Below are 15,802 nucleotides of genomic sequence, written 5' to 3' on the forward strand. Positions count from 1 at the left end.
CCACCACAAAGTCCACACGGCCCGAGCTGGGATCGAACCAGGGACCCCAAGCGCCGGAGGTGAACGCTCTACCACAGCCACCGTGCCCCCCACAAAGTTGAACCTTGAATGTGGGGATAACCTATATATTTCCTGAAAGTTTTTGTCGAGCAAGTTCCAAATCAGGTTTCAATTCCGTGCCTGGAAATTACTCCACCCCTTCAGGGTTGGAAACATATAGAACAACTTGACCTATATGTCCTATATATCAAAGTACTCCGCATAACTAGTAAATTAATAATATAATATGCACTACCCAATTACATCCTATATCAAGGTAATAAAGCCAAAAAATTATTATTTCTGTATAAATATCCTGTATTAGTGAACCTTACTATCACGCCGTAGAGTGATCGTGAGGTAGTGTGAGTTACGTGGCCCTACATCTTAAAAACAAAGCCCAAGTCCTGGCAGCATCATTTTCCCAGGATCGTGACGTTTGAGGTACATGACTGACATATGGCTTAAACTCGGAAGAGTGAGCAATCAGGTTTATATAGCTACAAAGAGAGAGCTGTTCGGATCGAGTAAACGAACTCAAAGTACCACTACGACTAGTTTTCCCTAATTAGTAACTCAAAATCTATTGAACGTTTTTGTACCGTGTGACCTATGAATAACTCATCTAGATAAGCAGTTGACAAATAGATAATGAAGTCTATATAGGTGAAATCATGGAAATTTAAAAATTGAAATACGTATATCGGATGTGCCAGATCTAGCCATAACAATGAGTCACATTAGTTGTGATACCAAATGGCTTACTGTTGACTGGATATTATGGATACCTTTTCTCTGTTTTATAGGTCCACTGATATAGGATATTTGTAGTGAAATAATCATGTTTTATGGTTTTATTTATTAATATAGGATATAATTGAGTAGTGCATATTATATTCTTAATCTTCTAGTCATGCAGATCACTTTGATATATAGGGCATACAGGTCAAGTTGTTCTATATATTTCCAACCCTGGAGGGGGTAGGGTCCTTCCGGGCAAGGAATTGAAGCTTGTTTTGGATCTTACTCGACAAGCCCTTTCAGGAAATATGTAGGTTATCCCCAGATTCAAAGTTCAACTTCAGAGTCATCCCTGGTCAGATGGTATTGAAAAGGAACATCAAATTCCATTCGATATATCAGTTTCATTTTATAGTTATCCTTTCTCACTTTCGACATCATCGTAACTTACAGAGCTACCTCATTCACTTTTGCACAAAAAATTGTAGATCACTCTTAAGTAAGGTTGCCAGATTTTGTAAACGAAAAACCGGGACACCAATCCCAGGCTATAAGGGTGATTCACGAAATCCGTAGCAGGGCCGTAACTCCGGTTCTAGTGCACAGAAATGTTTGAAAAAAAAAAAAAAAAATACCGAAGTGCATATGCCAGGGTGTCTGTCGGTCACGAAATCAGAAAACGGTCATGAAAGTCAAGAAAAAGTCACGAAATTTAGCTTTCGGGTCTTTTTTTTTAAATCTGTACAAATAAAAGTACAGACTGGAAAATTTTGTTCTACGAAAGGTCAAAATTCGCCACCAAAACCATGTAATTTCGTAACATTCTCAAGATAGATTTTGGATGTGGTCGGCTTTAGAAGCTATCAAATCACAAGCAAAGCGCGCTTCTGTCGCATTCATGAAAATTCGGCCTAATCCACATCCAAAATCTATCTTGAGAATGTTACGAAATTACATGGTTTGGTAAAGAAAGGGCCACGAAAAAGTCACGAAATTTCATTTTGGAATTTTAGTAGACACCCTGATATGCCGAATTCACATAGTTATGCTTCTGACATCAGGGGCGTCTCAGAATACCTCTACGGAGGGACAAGTTAAATTTTAAATCTAAACATGGATATAATTTGCCCTCATTGAAACAATAGCTAAACTTTGAACAACTTTGAGAGGAGACACTTCGTCATATCTCTTGCCATTTGGGAGCTACAGGAGCTCATTAATACTTCAATGCGAGCATTTCCCCATGCTGAAACCCCATGATAAAGTGGATAGCAAATAATTGTTTAAAACTAAAGCGAAGTGCGAAAGTGAACATGAGGAAAAAAACGGTGCAATTTTCGAAAACAGCGGTGTCTGTGGAATACCTCTATTGGGGGGCGGTCAACCTCAAAATATCAAATAGAAACAGGGGTCGATTTGGCTTACGCTGAAAGAAGTACTAAATATTTTGGACCACTTTCATAGGCAATAGTTCATATCGCCTAGTTATTTTATGGCAGCTACAGAAGTACCGTATGGCTGCTACAGAAGATGAGTTGTTGGGGAAAAATACGAGATATCGATTTACGATGCTAGATTGGGGTGAAATTTTTTACTTCATACTGCAAACTGTCTTGAAAAACAAACATCGGACGAAAAAAAATGTACGAAATAAAAAGTTAATATTTTGCAGGGAGAAATGTACGTATGCTAAAGTTAGCCTCTGCTTCCCCACTTAGGGGTGGAACGGAGAAACTGAAAACTAATATGGGAAGCCGGTCATTTTAATTGCAGATTCGGGTTCTAGGGAAAAAATAAATAAATTTTATTGGAAACACTTTTCCTAACTCTGATTGGTGGTGGTGTAATCAATTAAGTATAGAAGTGTAGGTTCACTAAAGTATCTTCAATTAGATTGGTTAAATAGGAGTTTAGTGTTTTTTTCGGCACCGAAGCTACTTAAAATGCAGACATACCATTTGAGGTGGAATTTGAACCACTGTAATAGATTCTCCCACCGGGAATCGAATATTTCATATAGAAACGTTACCTTATTTGTTAGTTGCAAATTTTATTTGAAATTAGTTTATAATATGAAAATAACCTAGTAATACACATACGTTGTACTGTAATGTAAGTCAAACATCATAACAGTATCATTTTTGATATGCAAATATAGCTGTCCCTCCTTTATCCATCTAAGAAATTAAAGTTGGCGTCGTCACTGTTGTAAAATTGTGCCTCAGAAGACGGCAGACAGGACGAAATATACAGTTTAAATGCGGTTAACATATAGCAACTGAGAGCACTATCTCCATTGTTTGTTAAAGTTCCAGCAATGAAGCAGTTCTTCGCTGCCGATTAAAGTATAAAATAGCTACTAGTTAAAGCCCGCCACTAGGAGAAAGACGTTCTTTTGTATTGAAAGTGATATTCAAGAAATTATTACCATGATATATGCTTCCCCTTGAATATTTTTAAAAATCCTTTTTCTCCCTCTGGAAGCTAAACAATTCATAAGACGAAAGAATGGATGTGATTTTCAAACTGCATGTTGTTTGTTTAGTAAAATTAATTGGCTACACAAATCTTCCGAAAACTTTCCGTTTTTAGGTGTGACATACTAGTTCTTACACGTTGATTTTTTTTTCAATCTGAAGAACGAAAACTGGGACAAACAGGCGTCCCGAAAGCCTTTTTCGGGACAGTTAATTCCTTTATTGAAAACCGGGACGTCTGGCAACCCTACTCTTAAGAGAAGGATTTTATATTTTCGGAGGATTTCATTGTCATTTAAATGAAAATCCGTTTTTCGCACGGGAAGAATACATTTCATTTTGGACATTAAAGGGATGAATTTTGATTTAAACGGCATCGGAAGTGTCACCGTTCGTCTCAGCGACCCCGAAAATTATGGATTCGACGCTAATATTGGTCATTTTCGATCATTTTTAAATATCTTTCCTCTCCCCTAAGTTGCACCGTCAAAGTGAAATGATAAAAACCATCCCAGGCTCAGACCTCATCTATGTTGAAAATTTAATCGAGATCGATCGGGTGATTCAAGTCCTAACTTTAAAGATTTTTTTTCTTTAGACTTTTCGTGATTAAATGAATGATAAAGTACAGTCCTAAACATTTATCTTATGCAAGAGGTTGATGAATAACTTGTAAATGTGAATATTTGGACAGGTATTCTTGGATCTTGGAGAGCGTCACTTAATCCGACCAGAGAACATCAAGCGAGGGAAGCTGCTGGGACGAGGAGCGTTTGGATTCGTATTCAAAGGAACGTGTAAGCTTCGAGGCTCCAACAACTTCATTGACGTTGCTATGAAAATGTTGCAGCCAGTACAACCAGGAGCAAATGCCAGACAGTCAGCTGTCATTGCATATAAGGTAGGTCGAGTTACTTGTACTGTTCTAGTCTGGTTTACCACATAATATCTGAAAGGTTGTGTAATCCGTATGTAGCGAACTGAATGAATATTCAAAGATCAGCATATTTAATTATAGGAAATGGAGAATGTTAAAGTAGAAAATGGGCGAAAAATAATTAGAAATAAATTTTATAAATAAAAAGAATTATGGTATTTCTCCTTATTTACAGATGTCATAAACTCATTTATTCATCATTTTGGCAATATGCAGCTCAAGCAGTTTAATTCTCCTTTTTAATTTAAAAGGACTAGCAAATCCTAGCAGACGATGTTACTATATGTGTGTGTTCTCTCACTCAACGAATTCATGTGGGCGGCGTGGCCTTGATCAGCACTTCTTCAGCCAATCACAGCTCTGTCCACTCTTACGTCATCCAACACGTGAAACTCACGCGAACAGCGAGAGCTAAAGAGACATGACGATAGGCAACGCCATTCGGCGCCCAAAAGAAGAACGTACAACAGATCATACTACCCTGCTGCAACAAGACATTATGTAATCTTTTTTTTTGCACTTAGTCGAATCGAGTTATTTTTCACATTTTAAGACACATCCATTATTATTATTCTTTTAACTGATATTTCCTAGTGTAAAGCTATGTAAGTATCAATATAATTAAAATTTTCGAATCGATTAACGAGTATTTTCTGCGTTTGTGCATGTCATCTCCTATGCCTCGTGATTGTATATTTGAGTACATGGTGCAAAATTTACTTTTTACTTATTATTTGTGTAATTTGTTAATTTTCGGAAATATGATGCTGAATCTGTTGTGTCTTTAAAGGTTGTACATAGAATTTTTGCTTATGTGTAGTTGACGTTGAAAGAAGCTTTCTTCGGATAACTTGTTTCATCGCCAACACTCGAGCAAACGTCCTATTTACGACTATTTAATATAATGTTTGCTCTATTTGGACCACCATCCTATGGAGTAAACGTTATAAATGGTGCCGGGATAAATGTGTCGAAGTAGGAACCTTTCTTTTTGTATAAATGTTCAGTTTTTGTGTTTATGAACATAGGCCTAGGTATTCTCGATGTTCCAAAACTTGCTGCGTAATTTTGCCGCCATCTCAGTTCATCGAATACATGAAATTCGTGTCGTTGTATCCTTGTCCAGTGCATTCATCCTTGCATATTGAAGCCTAAATCCTGTCTAAATTAGAGTATTTTTATTATTTGCATTCTTAGATTTTTGCAGAAATTAGTCAATTATTTGTGTTAGCGAGTTTGTTATATTTGCAACATCATGGCTGAGGGTGATCTTAGAACAGTGCATCGATTAACTGAGTACAGAACTGAGTGCATCGATTAACGAAATTAAAGAAAATCAGAACAAGTTGAATGAAAGCCAAAATGAATTGAGTGATAATCAAAAGCGTGTGAGTGAAAGCGTTGAGGTGATAAATGTAAACCAACAGAAAATGCAAGGTGATATCAATGAATTACGTAGCGAGTGTCGTGAAAACATATCCCGATGTAAAGATGATTTGTCAGGTGAAATTCACAATGTGAATAAGTGTATTAGTGCAGTGCGGCATGAATTGATAGAACGAATTGAAGCAGTGGAATTAAAGTGTTTTAATACGAGTGAAGACATACGTAGAAGTGTACGTGAATTAGCCGATGCAGTGCACGATGTACGGGGCACAGTTGAAGAAAATACGCGCCAAGTAAACGACCAACAACGCCAATTAAGTGAATGTTGCAATAAAGTGGATGATTACGAGAAAAGGTTGCGTTTGGTCGAAAGTCTCGACAAGTACCGCGAAAGTAGAATTCAGAAGTGCGAGACCAAACAAAGTGAATACGGTAGAGCAGTGCAAGAGTGTACTCAAGTGTGCCACGAACAGAGCAAATTTAACCAGCAGTGTTTTGAAACGTGTCTCCGCGCCAGTGAATTAAGTGAACAAACCAAGCAAGATGTGGAGCGATTATCAGAGCGTGTGCAGCGTATAGAATTAGCAAATGAGCACCATGATACTGGAAGTAATATGTCACAAAGAAATACAGGTTCCGTGCACAGTGTGAAGCGCGAGAGGAAATCGAGCAGTGAGTCTCAAACGGCGTCTGATACAGAGGTGGAAAGTGACGTAATAAAGAGAACCGTGTCAAGAATCAAAACCGAAAGAGAAAGTCCGCGTATTAAGCGTGCTAGAAATAGTGAAGTGAAAGCAAGGCGTTGTTTATTGCGATTAGCAGACATTAAGCAACTCTCTACATTTTCAGGTGATATGATGAAGGAAAGTGCAAGTGCATTTTTAGAAAATTTCGGTAGAGAAATGTCGTTCGCCGGAGTGCCTCAAAGTGAATATTTGACGATCATGCCATTGATTCTTAAAGACAGTGCACTTAAGTGGTACGATCTACACGGTAAGAAGTGTCAAACTTTCCAAGAATTTGTGATAGAGTTTCAGAATGCATTTGAGAGTCCCTTAGTGAAAGCTACGCGTCTGCGCAACTTGCGATCTATTCCGTTCGACCCAAAACGTTATAGTAGTGTTGTTGATTTTGTGACAGAGCGTTTTAGCCAAATTCAAGCTCTGGAAGAATACGAAAATCCAACCATTACGTTGTCACACATCATCACTCTCCTGCCCAAGCGGTACCAATTAGCTATGATGGGCTCTATGCCTGATAACATAAATCAGTTCCTTGCGAGTGTGCAGTCCATCGAAGGATTGTCAGGAATTACTAATATGTACGACAATCAGCGTAATAAACAAAAACAGCAAGGTGGTACCGGTGTTAGCGTGAATAATGTGAAAGTGGAACACGGTAGCGAAGTGAACAGTGATAATAGTACGCGCTCGAATTTCAAACAGGGATGGAAAAGGAAATTTCATAGACGTGGACGGCGAGGTAATTTTAACAGAAATAATAATAATTCGAACGGTGGTAATCAGTCGCAAGGTAATGGCCGACAAAACACGAGTGCAAATGAAAATCGAAATGAAACGCAAGGTGCAAGGGCAAATGAAAACCAAGGTAGTGCGTCGACTTCTCAAGGTAGTCCGAATCAAAATAATAATTGGTTTCCAACATTTAATAGAGGTCCTGGTGTAAATAACGGTAATAATCAGCAACGTCAATATCCATACCAACAAAGTGGTTTTTACCCGCAGAGTTCTGTGCCTTTAAACTAGTAGCGCCCTCCCACTTGGTCGCTGCAAAGGGGAGGGATTTCAGTAGTGTAAACCGGATTACTTTTCCATATATGTGCAACGAGGAAGATTTACAAGCAGAAGATGATATAAGTAATGATAATGAAGAAGAAGTGATCAAATGCGAATTAGGTCATAATACAATGAGAGTAAAAATTTTGTTAAACGATCAACCCAAAATCTGTCTGTTAGATAGTGGATCAGAACTATGCCTATTACGGTACAATATTTTTCGAGAAGTAACAAAATGTGTAGCAAATGTGCATTTGCGAAAAGGAGAGCATATCGTTTTGTGCGATTTTCTGGGAAGAAAGAAAAAGAACGTGAAAGGAAAGGTTATTTTACCGGTACGAATTGAAAACGTGGAAGTGCCAGTTGAATTTCTTGTGTTACCAGAATTGCACGAAGACGTAATACTCGGTGCAAACTTTCTCGAGAAATTAAACAGTGTCATCGATTTTAAGCGAAGTAACTTGCGTGTTGAATTTCAAGGAATTAGTGGTGAAGTGCCTTTAATACAGAGAAATAGTGAAAATGTCATTGTATCTAATGTAAGTGAAATTAAGTGCAAGGTAGCCCCTATTGTTGTGTTGTCCGAGATAAGGGACCTTAATGAGTTTTTTGCGAGAACGGTGAATGTGTTCCGCAGTGGGTGCGCCGAGCCTTTAGAAAAAAATGAAGCTAGTGACTTAGTGGAGGACTTCCCACCGGATCTATATTTCACAGTAGATGAAATAAGGGATGCAGTTACACGCGCTACGCTGTTTAGTGGAAACGAGAAAGAAGAATTATTTCAGTTGTTAATGAAACATAGGAAAGTGTTCGCCCGTTTTCCTGGCCTGTGCAATAAATTCCAGTACCGATTAGAAGTGGATACAAATGAACCCATTGTTGCTCGTCCTTATGATATTCCGCACAAATATAAGGAGGGAGTGCGTGAAGAGATCCGAAGATTGTTAAAGTGGGGTGTAATTAGACCTAGTTCATCATGTCATCTATTACCGTTGCACGTAGTATTGAAAAAGAGTGGAGCGTTGAGAATAGTAACAGATTGTAGAGCATTGAATGTGCACATTAAGAATCCAGCTCTACGTGTAGAAAAGTTATCCGACCTCTTTGCTAAATTTAGTGGAAAACGTGTGCTAGGTACTCTTGATTTTACTAGTTCGTATCAACAATGTGGAATTACAGAAGATTCTATGCCATACTTAGCCTTTTTGTTTGAAGGAACGTTATATGAGTACACACGCATGGTGTTCGGTGTGAAAAATGGATCGTCTGTGTTGCAATTGTGCTTGAATAAAGTGTTCCTTTTACCGCTACAAGAGAAATTAATCAGGTATATGGACGATGTAGCTCTTGGTTGTACAAGCGTACCAGAATTCTTACAGCAGTTAGATGAAGTGCTTAGTTTGTTAAGTGATGCGAACATGACGCTAAATTTATCGAAGTGCATTTTTGGTGTAAGTGAAATTAACTATTTAGGCTATTACGTATCTTCCGAAGGCATACGAAAGGATCCGAAATCAGCTGAAGCAATCGAGAAGTTACCAGTGCCCAAAAATTTAAAAATGTTACGCTCATTTCTTGGTGCTGTTCAGTGGCATTCGCGAACAATCAAAGGTCATGCTGTTATCGCTAAACCCCTTTATGAACTTTTAGGGAAGGAAAGAAATGGAAGTAGGAAGAAGAACACCAAAAGGCATTTGAATTATTAAAGGCTGAATTAGTAAAAGATGTGAAGTTACACCATCCACAGTTTGATAAGCCGTTTTATCTCGAAAGTGACGCGAGCAAACTCGGGTTGGCTTGTGTGTGTTATCAAATTATAGACGGTGAGAAGTGTGTATTAGAATATGCAAGCCGTACTCTTAACAAACACGAACAGAACTATGCCATAATTGAGCTTGAGTGTCTTGCATTTGTGTGGTGTATTCGTAAGTGGCATGTTGGGCTTAAAGGAGCGAAAATATACATACGAACAGATCATAAAAGCTTAGTGCAGTTAAAACGTATGCGTAATTGGAATGCAAGACTTATGAGGTGGTCTCTTGAACTTCAATCTTACGATTATGAAATAGAATTCATCAAAGGCAACACTAACACACTAAGTGATTGTTTATCTCGTATGTTACCAACACAGGAAGATCTAATGGTGAATGTGAATCCTATACAGGCTGTTCAATCAGAAGTGTTCGATTTAGATCCGTCTACAATTGCGAAATTACAATGGGAATGTGACGAGTACCGTCCTATTATTAGTTACTTACAAGGTAATATAAGTGAAAGTGAAAGCAGTGCAAATAAGAATTCTTTTCGTAGTAGTGCTCGAAATTGGAAACAAAATTACACTTTGGAAAATGGTATTCTGATGGTGAGAGATTTTCACTTCCCAGACAGATTAAAATTGTGTGTACCTCCATGTTTAGTGAAAAATATTTTAATTGGCTACCATGATCATTACGGTCACTTTGGATTTATGAAAGTGTTTAATATCATTTCCCGTATGTTTTATTGGAAAACCATGCGTAGTGACATTAAATCGTACATTCTTGATTGTGAGGTCTGCATGAGGACGAAGGTAGACCATCACCCAGTGAAGTGTTTAATGCAATCAGTGCCAGCGAAAAACATACGTTATTTGGTCTCAGCAGATTTAGTTGGTCCTTTACCTCGAGGTAAACATGGCGAAACTTACCTGTTAACAGTGTGTGATGTATACTCACGTTATTTAGTAGCATATCCTCTTCGTCGTGCAACAAGTGCAAGTGTAGCAAAATGTCTTACTGAGTCATACATGCTTCATCTTGGTATTTTCATGAACATCTTAGTAGATAATGGACCGCAGTTTATTGGCAAGGAATTCGTACAAGCTATGGAAGCATATAACATCAAAATACATTATACTACGCCTTATCACGCGCAAGGAAATGTCATCGAAAAATTCCATGCATCTTCATATTGGCGCCGAATTTTGGTAAACAGTCCTGCATAAATAATAAATAAATAAATAAAATAATAAAAAAAAGGACTATAGCCTGCAGAGACCGTCTAGAACTTCCACCGATGGACCTAGCCCTATCCAATGGGAAGAGGATAGGAGCAGAAGATTTAATCGCCGAGTGTTCATTCAGTCGGAAGAGAATGAACGAAGAGGATGGCCTATGGACTGGACATTGTTCTGGAGCATGGTGTAGATTGTGAATAGTGGACAACATGGACAGTGTGACGTGTGCAGATAGTAAAAGTATAAACAGTGTGTTATAAATGAACAGTAAAGTGTTGTTATTCGAACTAAAAAAATATATCTATATTTATTTTAATATTCATTTTTCTTTTATGTTCAATTAATTGCGAAGGTGAAAGTGTTACTAAAGGTTGAAATTAATTCATTGCTTGAAGTGTTTTCTCATTTTATTCACATTATTTACAATATTTTAGTGTATGCGTTATATATCCAATCTCTTTAAGTATTGAGTGAACTTACATTTGGATTAATAGGACTACAATAAATATTTTTATGCATTTATTGATATATTACATATTTATGGACTGAATAAACATTTTATTTTAGTGAGTGCAGTGTTAACCAAGCGTTAATGTGAACTATGACCCAAGTGAAGAGTGCTTCAAAAACTTACAGTGTGTCCTCGTCATACGCAGACACAAACCATAAGTGTTGCCAGGGTTCTTAGGAGAAACGTATCTCACCAGAACTTTACCTATCAGCTGTTCGGGTGCCATTTGTCATAAACTCATTTATTCATCATTTTGGCAATATGCAGCTCAAGCAGTTTAATTCTCCTTTTTAATTTAAAAGGACTAGCACATCCTAGCAGACGATGTTACTATATGTGTGTGTTCTCTCACTCAGCGAATTCATGTGGGCGGCGTGGCCTTGATCAGCACTTCTTCAGCCAATCACAGCTCTGTCCACTCTTACGTCATCCAACACGTGAAACTCACGCGAACAGCGAGAGCTAAAGAGACTTGACGATAGGCAACGCCATTCGGCGCCCAAAAGAAGAACGTACAACAGATCATACTACCCTGCTGCAACAAGACATTATGTAATCTTTTTTTTTGCACTTAGTCGAATCGAGTTATTTTTCACATTTTAAGACACATCCATTATTATTATTCTTTTAACTGATATTTCCTAGTGTAAAGCTATGTAAGTATCAATATAATTAAAATTTTCGAATCGATTAACGAGTATTTTCTGCGTTTGTGCATGTCATCTCCTATGCCTCGTGATTGTATATTTGAGTACATGGTGCAAAATTTACTTTTTACTTATTATTTGTGTAATTTGTTAATTTTCGGAAATATGATGCTGAATCTGTTGTGTCTTTAAAGGTTGTACATAGAATTTTTGCTTATGTGTAGTTGACGTTGAAAGAAGCTTTCTTCGGATAACTTGTTTCATCGCCAACACTCGAGCAAACGTCCTATTTACGACTATTTAATATAATGTTTGCTCTATTTGGACCACCATCCTATGGAGTAAACGTTATACAGATACTAGATATTGAATATGTACGTAATTAAGGTTAAAGTTCGTTATGTAATACATAATAAGAAACGTAGAAGTTAATTAACCAAAATTGACGATACTAGATAAATGTACGAGGGGAGACCCAAAAAAGCCGGACTTTCATTGTTAAAAAAAAAAAAATAGATTTTTACAAAATACTTTCAGTTTCCTTTGAAATAATCTCCATTAGATGCGATGCAATTCTCCAGTTTTCTTTCTCACTGTTTGAAGCGTCTCTGGAACTCTGCAACATTGATATCGTCCAGTGCCCTCTGCTAAGCTCTTTTTACACCCTACACATTATCAAAACACCTCCCTTTTAGATTTTATTATTCTCGGGAATAGAAAGTAAGTCTCACGGGTCTAGGACTGGCAAATACGGAGGGTAAGGAACGATAGCCTACTCGTGAGAGCCCAAATATCCAGATCCTGTGTGAGCAGGCGAGGAACAAACTTAGTGGCAGCGCGTCTCTTTTGCAAATCCTCATTGAAAATCCACGGACACAAGCTCCAACTCACTCGTGTATGTTCTGAAATTTCGCCGATCGTAAAACAATGATCCTTGTTGATTTTTGGCGGATTTTTGAAATGTTTTCGTCGTTTTGAGATGATGAGCGCCTAGAACGAGCATGATCTTCAACATTGATCTCATCATGCTTAAACCATTCGAAAACTTGTTACGCTCATAGCACCCTTCTTGAAAACCTGTTAAAGCATTTGGTAAGCTTCCGTTGCAAGCAAGAAGGATTTTTTTTAAACAGTTTTTGTTCCTTTAAATCTCTCACAACGATTTCGCAGACGGCAAACGAGAACAGTTGAGAAAAACAATACTAGCAATCAAACATAAACCTCCTACGCAGACGCCGCTTGGGCAGCTGATTTGAGAAGGCCTCTACTAGACCTACCTAGCGGAAGAACTCTCTACTACGCCTAGGAACGGCCGCGCGCTTTCAGTTTTTTTTAGTGTAAGAAGAAAATAAGCAGTATAATAATTATGTGTATATGAATTCAAGATATATATAAGAGACAGAAGAAATATTAAAGTTTCATGAGATCGTTACTATCTTGAATCGGTAAAACCTTTTGAAAAACTAGTTGTCTAGCGTAAGGGAACCGAAGTATGCTATAACAAGTTCAAGCTAACTTAGTGAATCTACTTGAAAAGAGAAGTTTACTAAAATACGACATTATATTCTAATCGGCGAAGCATTGAGAATGTCACCGTCGACTCTGGTGGAAGTTAATGTGGGGCAGAGACATGTAGCGTTGAAAGAAATAACCTTTTTTCACTTGTTCATATATCTAGTTAACATTACAAAGTTTCGTTTGTATAAAGACTGATCCCATTGAAGTTAGAATTGAGGGACATATTTTTGAAGGATGGATTCTTTAGAAAACGGGAACTTTACTAATGTGTATTTGATTGATCTACCTGTAACAATAAAAGTAACATATTACAACATCAAAAGAGCTGTCAATAAATGTTTTTTGAATTTGGAATCAGTATTTTTCGATTTGCCCTATCATCTCTAATGTCATGACGAGAGAGAGGCAAAATATGAAATTTCATATTTCACATCATGCCTCATAGGACAGTGGGAACAAGGATCTTAATATTTCATGGTATGTGAAATCGAAATAGTTTGTTTTAAATTTTCGTATTTGATATTTTGACAAAATTTCCATATTTAATAAGACTCATTTCTTCATATATTTTATGTGGCGTACGCCTAAACTGAATCTCTTAGCTTCGTTAAACCTTGTATTACCTTCAAGACTAAGCACACTTCCCCACCATTGTGTAGAGGGAGACATTCCGTTCTTATCAGATCAACAGCAATAGACTGAAGCCTATTTCTTAGTTATACGTACTGGTAGAAGGAACTTCCTTAGCAAGTAGGAATATGTCAGTTATTTTCAGTGTTGATGCTGGAATAATTTGAGGCAAGCTTACAAACCGGAGGAGTTCAATCCATGATCAGAGAACCCCTTAGAAGCCAGGAAGGGGCTAAAATCCAAGACATATATACCTCAGATTACAGCTGAGGTACCTCCTCTCTACCGGAACCAGTGACTTGTCTAGTCCTTCCATTTGAGAGTGGGATGAACCTCTCCTCCCCGACAGGATGTTTCTTCACATTTGGTCCACTTTAGTTTATGAGAAATAAAAGACAACACCAGCCTTGGATCTACGTATGCCCTCAATATATTTAACTTGAAAACTTGTATTCCATTATATTCCGTGAAGGACGGAACTGTGTGACACTGACACAAAATTGAGAGAACTAAGAGGTAACAGTTGAACATTATCCCTTTGTTTTATCCTTATTGTATGTTGTTGTATCTTGTAAGGAATTGTATATATTTGTCAGTTGTTAATAGCAAACTTTTAGTATTGCAATAATAATGTAAACCTACGCCTGATGTGTTCTAAACATGTTAATGAATAAGTGACATAAATATAAGGTGATATTGTATATTGTTCATCTTTTACAAAGCATATCATTAAAATTTCATATATTTTAATATTGTGGACTTTTGATTTTCATATGTTATTTTTTCTTCTTTCTTTGCCTCTCTGAAATCAAGATCCTACCTATTGGTGGCGCTGCCAAGAATAGGTTTAGAAATCCTTCGGCTAGATGTTTTTCTTGTTTAAGTAGTAAATCTTGCACTTTATTTTTTTCAGGCTGCCCAAGGCAAATGGGATCGAGATCCTTTACAATATGCCTGCAAAGCCTACTGCACGGCAAGACAAGAATTGAATATTTTGTTAACGCTTCGACATCCGAACATTGTACCTCTGGTAGGAGTATGTACAAGACCTTTAGCCTTAGTCCTAGATCTAGCGCCGCAGGGAGCCTTGGATGCAACTCTTCGACACTATCGCCGTTCAGGAGCAAGAATCGGGCCATACACATTACAAAGTATCATTCTTCAGGTATTATCATGTTTTAAACATATTGAGTTGTATAAAGTTATTGAATGCCTGTTATATATGGATAAGTGAATAGAAATGTTGAAAGAATTTGGAAATCACACAAACCAACCTTCATCGTTCTTTAGAAGTTTCAGATTCCAGAAGAAATTTAATTTTCCGGATTTGTGTATCTCTTCTGCACACAGAAGCAGTGACGTAACTAAATGGGGGCAAACGGGGCTTGTTACCCGGGCGCCGGATTGGGGGATGCAAAACTGGGCAAATATTTATTTTCACTATAAGGCAAGAAAAGGAATTTTAGCGAACTAAAGATCATAAAAAAAAGTACCTCAGAAACTTAATAGGACAACAACGATTCGCTAACCTTAGGATCATATCCATAAAGCATAAGTTAGTTTCAAAGCTATCTTTTGAGAACATTGTAAAAACCTTTGCAGCCAAAAGAGCCCGCAAAGTTAAATTGTAGTTCCAGCCTTTTGTGTTTTCATTGAACTTACATCGATTTAAGAGATCTGCAAGGTGCCCGAGTATAATACTCGACAGAAGAGGATGACTGTTTGTCAAAATTAAATATCCTATTCTAAAGCAACAGACCGTTGATTCATTCTACACATATCCACATCCCGATATAATTAAAAAAAAAAAAAAAAAAAAACATTATGGTTTGCAGTTATTATGATAAGCCTATAAGCATATATCAACCATGCTACTCTCAGATTATTTGGCAGTCAAATAGTAATTAGTTTAGTGTTTTATCTTGTACTAAAAATTAAATGATGTACTACAATTTTGAAATCAAGCTTTACCACAAAGAAAAAATGGAATAGGAGAATTACTGTGTGATGCCAATATCAGGTTTAGTCGGGGAGCGTTTTGATTTTGTAGATGGGGGAGGGGGCACTAAAGCGAGTTCCTGCCGCGGGCGATAACTAGCCTAGTTGCGTCGCTGTACAGAAGTGG

At 37.4% G+C, this 15,802-nt stretch overlaps 1 protein-coding gene across 2 annotated transcripts in view; it reads left to right on the top strand.

The window, feature by feature from the left end:
* Nucleotides 1–15,802, top strand: part of Lrrk (Leucine-rich repeat kinase) — a 239,580-nt gene that overhangs the window by 182,880 nt on the left and 40,898 nt on the right. For both annotated transcript variants that reach the window (XM_081732781.1, XM_081732776.1), the window contains exons 31-32: nt 3,952–4,158; nt 14,591–14,842. In XM_081732781.1, coding sequence (XP_081588907.1) covers nt 3,952–4,158; nt 14,591–14,842 — 459 coding nt within the window. The remainder of the gene's footprint in view (nt 1–3,951; nt 4,159–14,590; nt 14,843–15,802) is intronic.

The sequence above is a fragment of the Thermobia domestica genome, chromosome 1 (genome assembly GCF_964235325.1).
Source record: "Thermobia domestica chromosome 1, izTheDome1.hap1.1, whole genome shotgun sequence".
NCBI lineage: Eukaryota > Metazoa > Arthropoda > Insecta > Zygentoma > Lepismatidae > Thermobia > Thermobia domestica.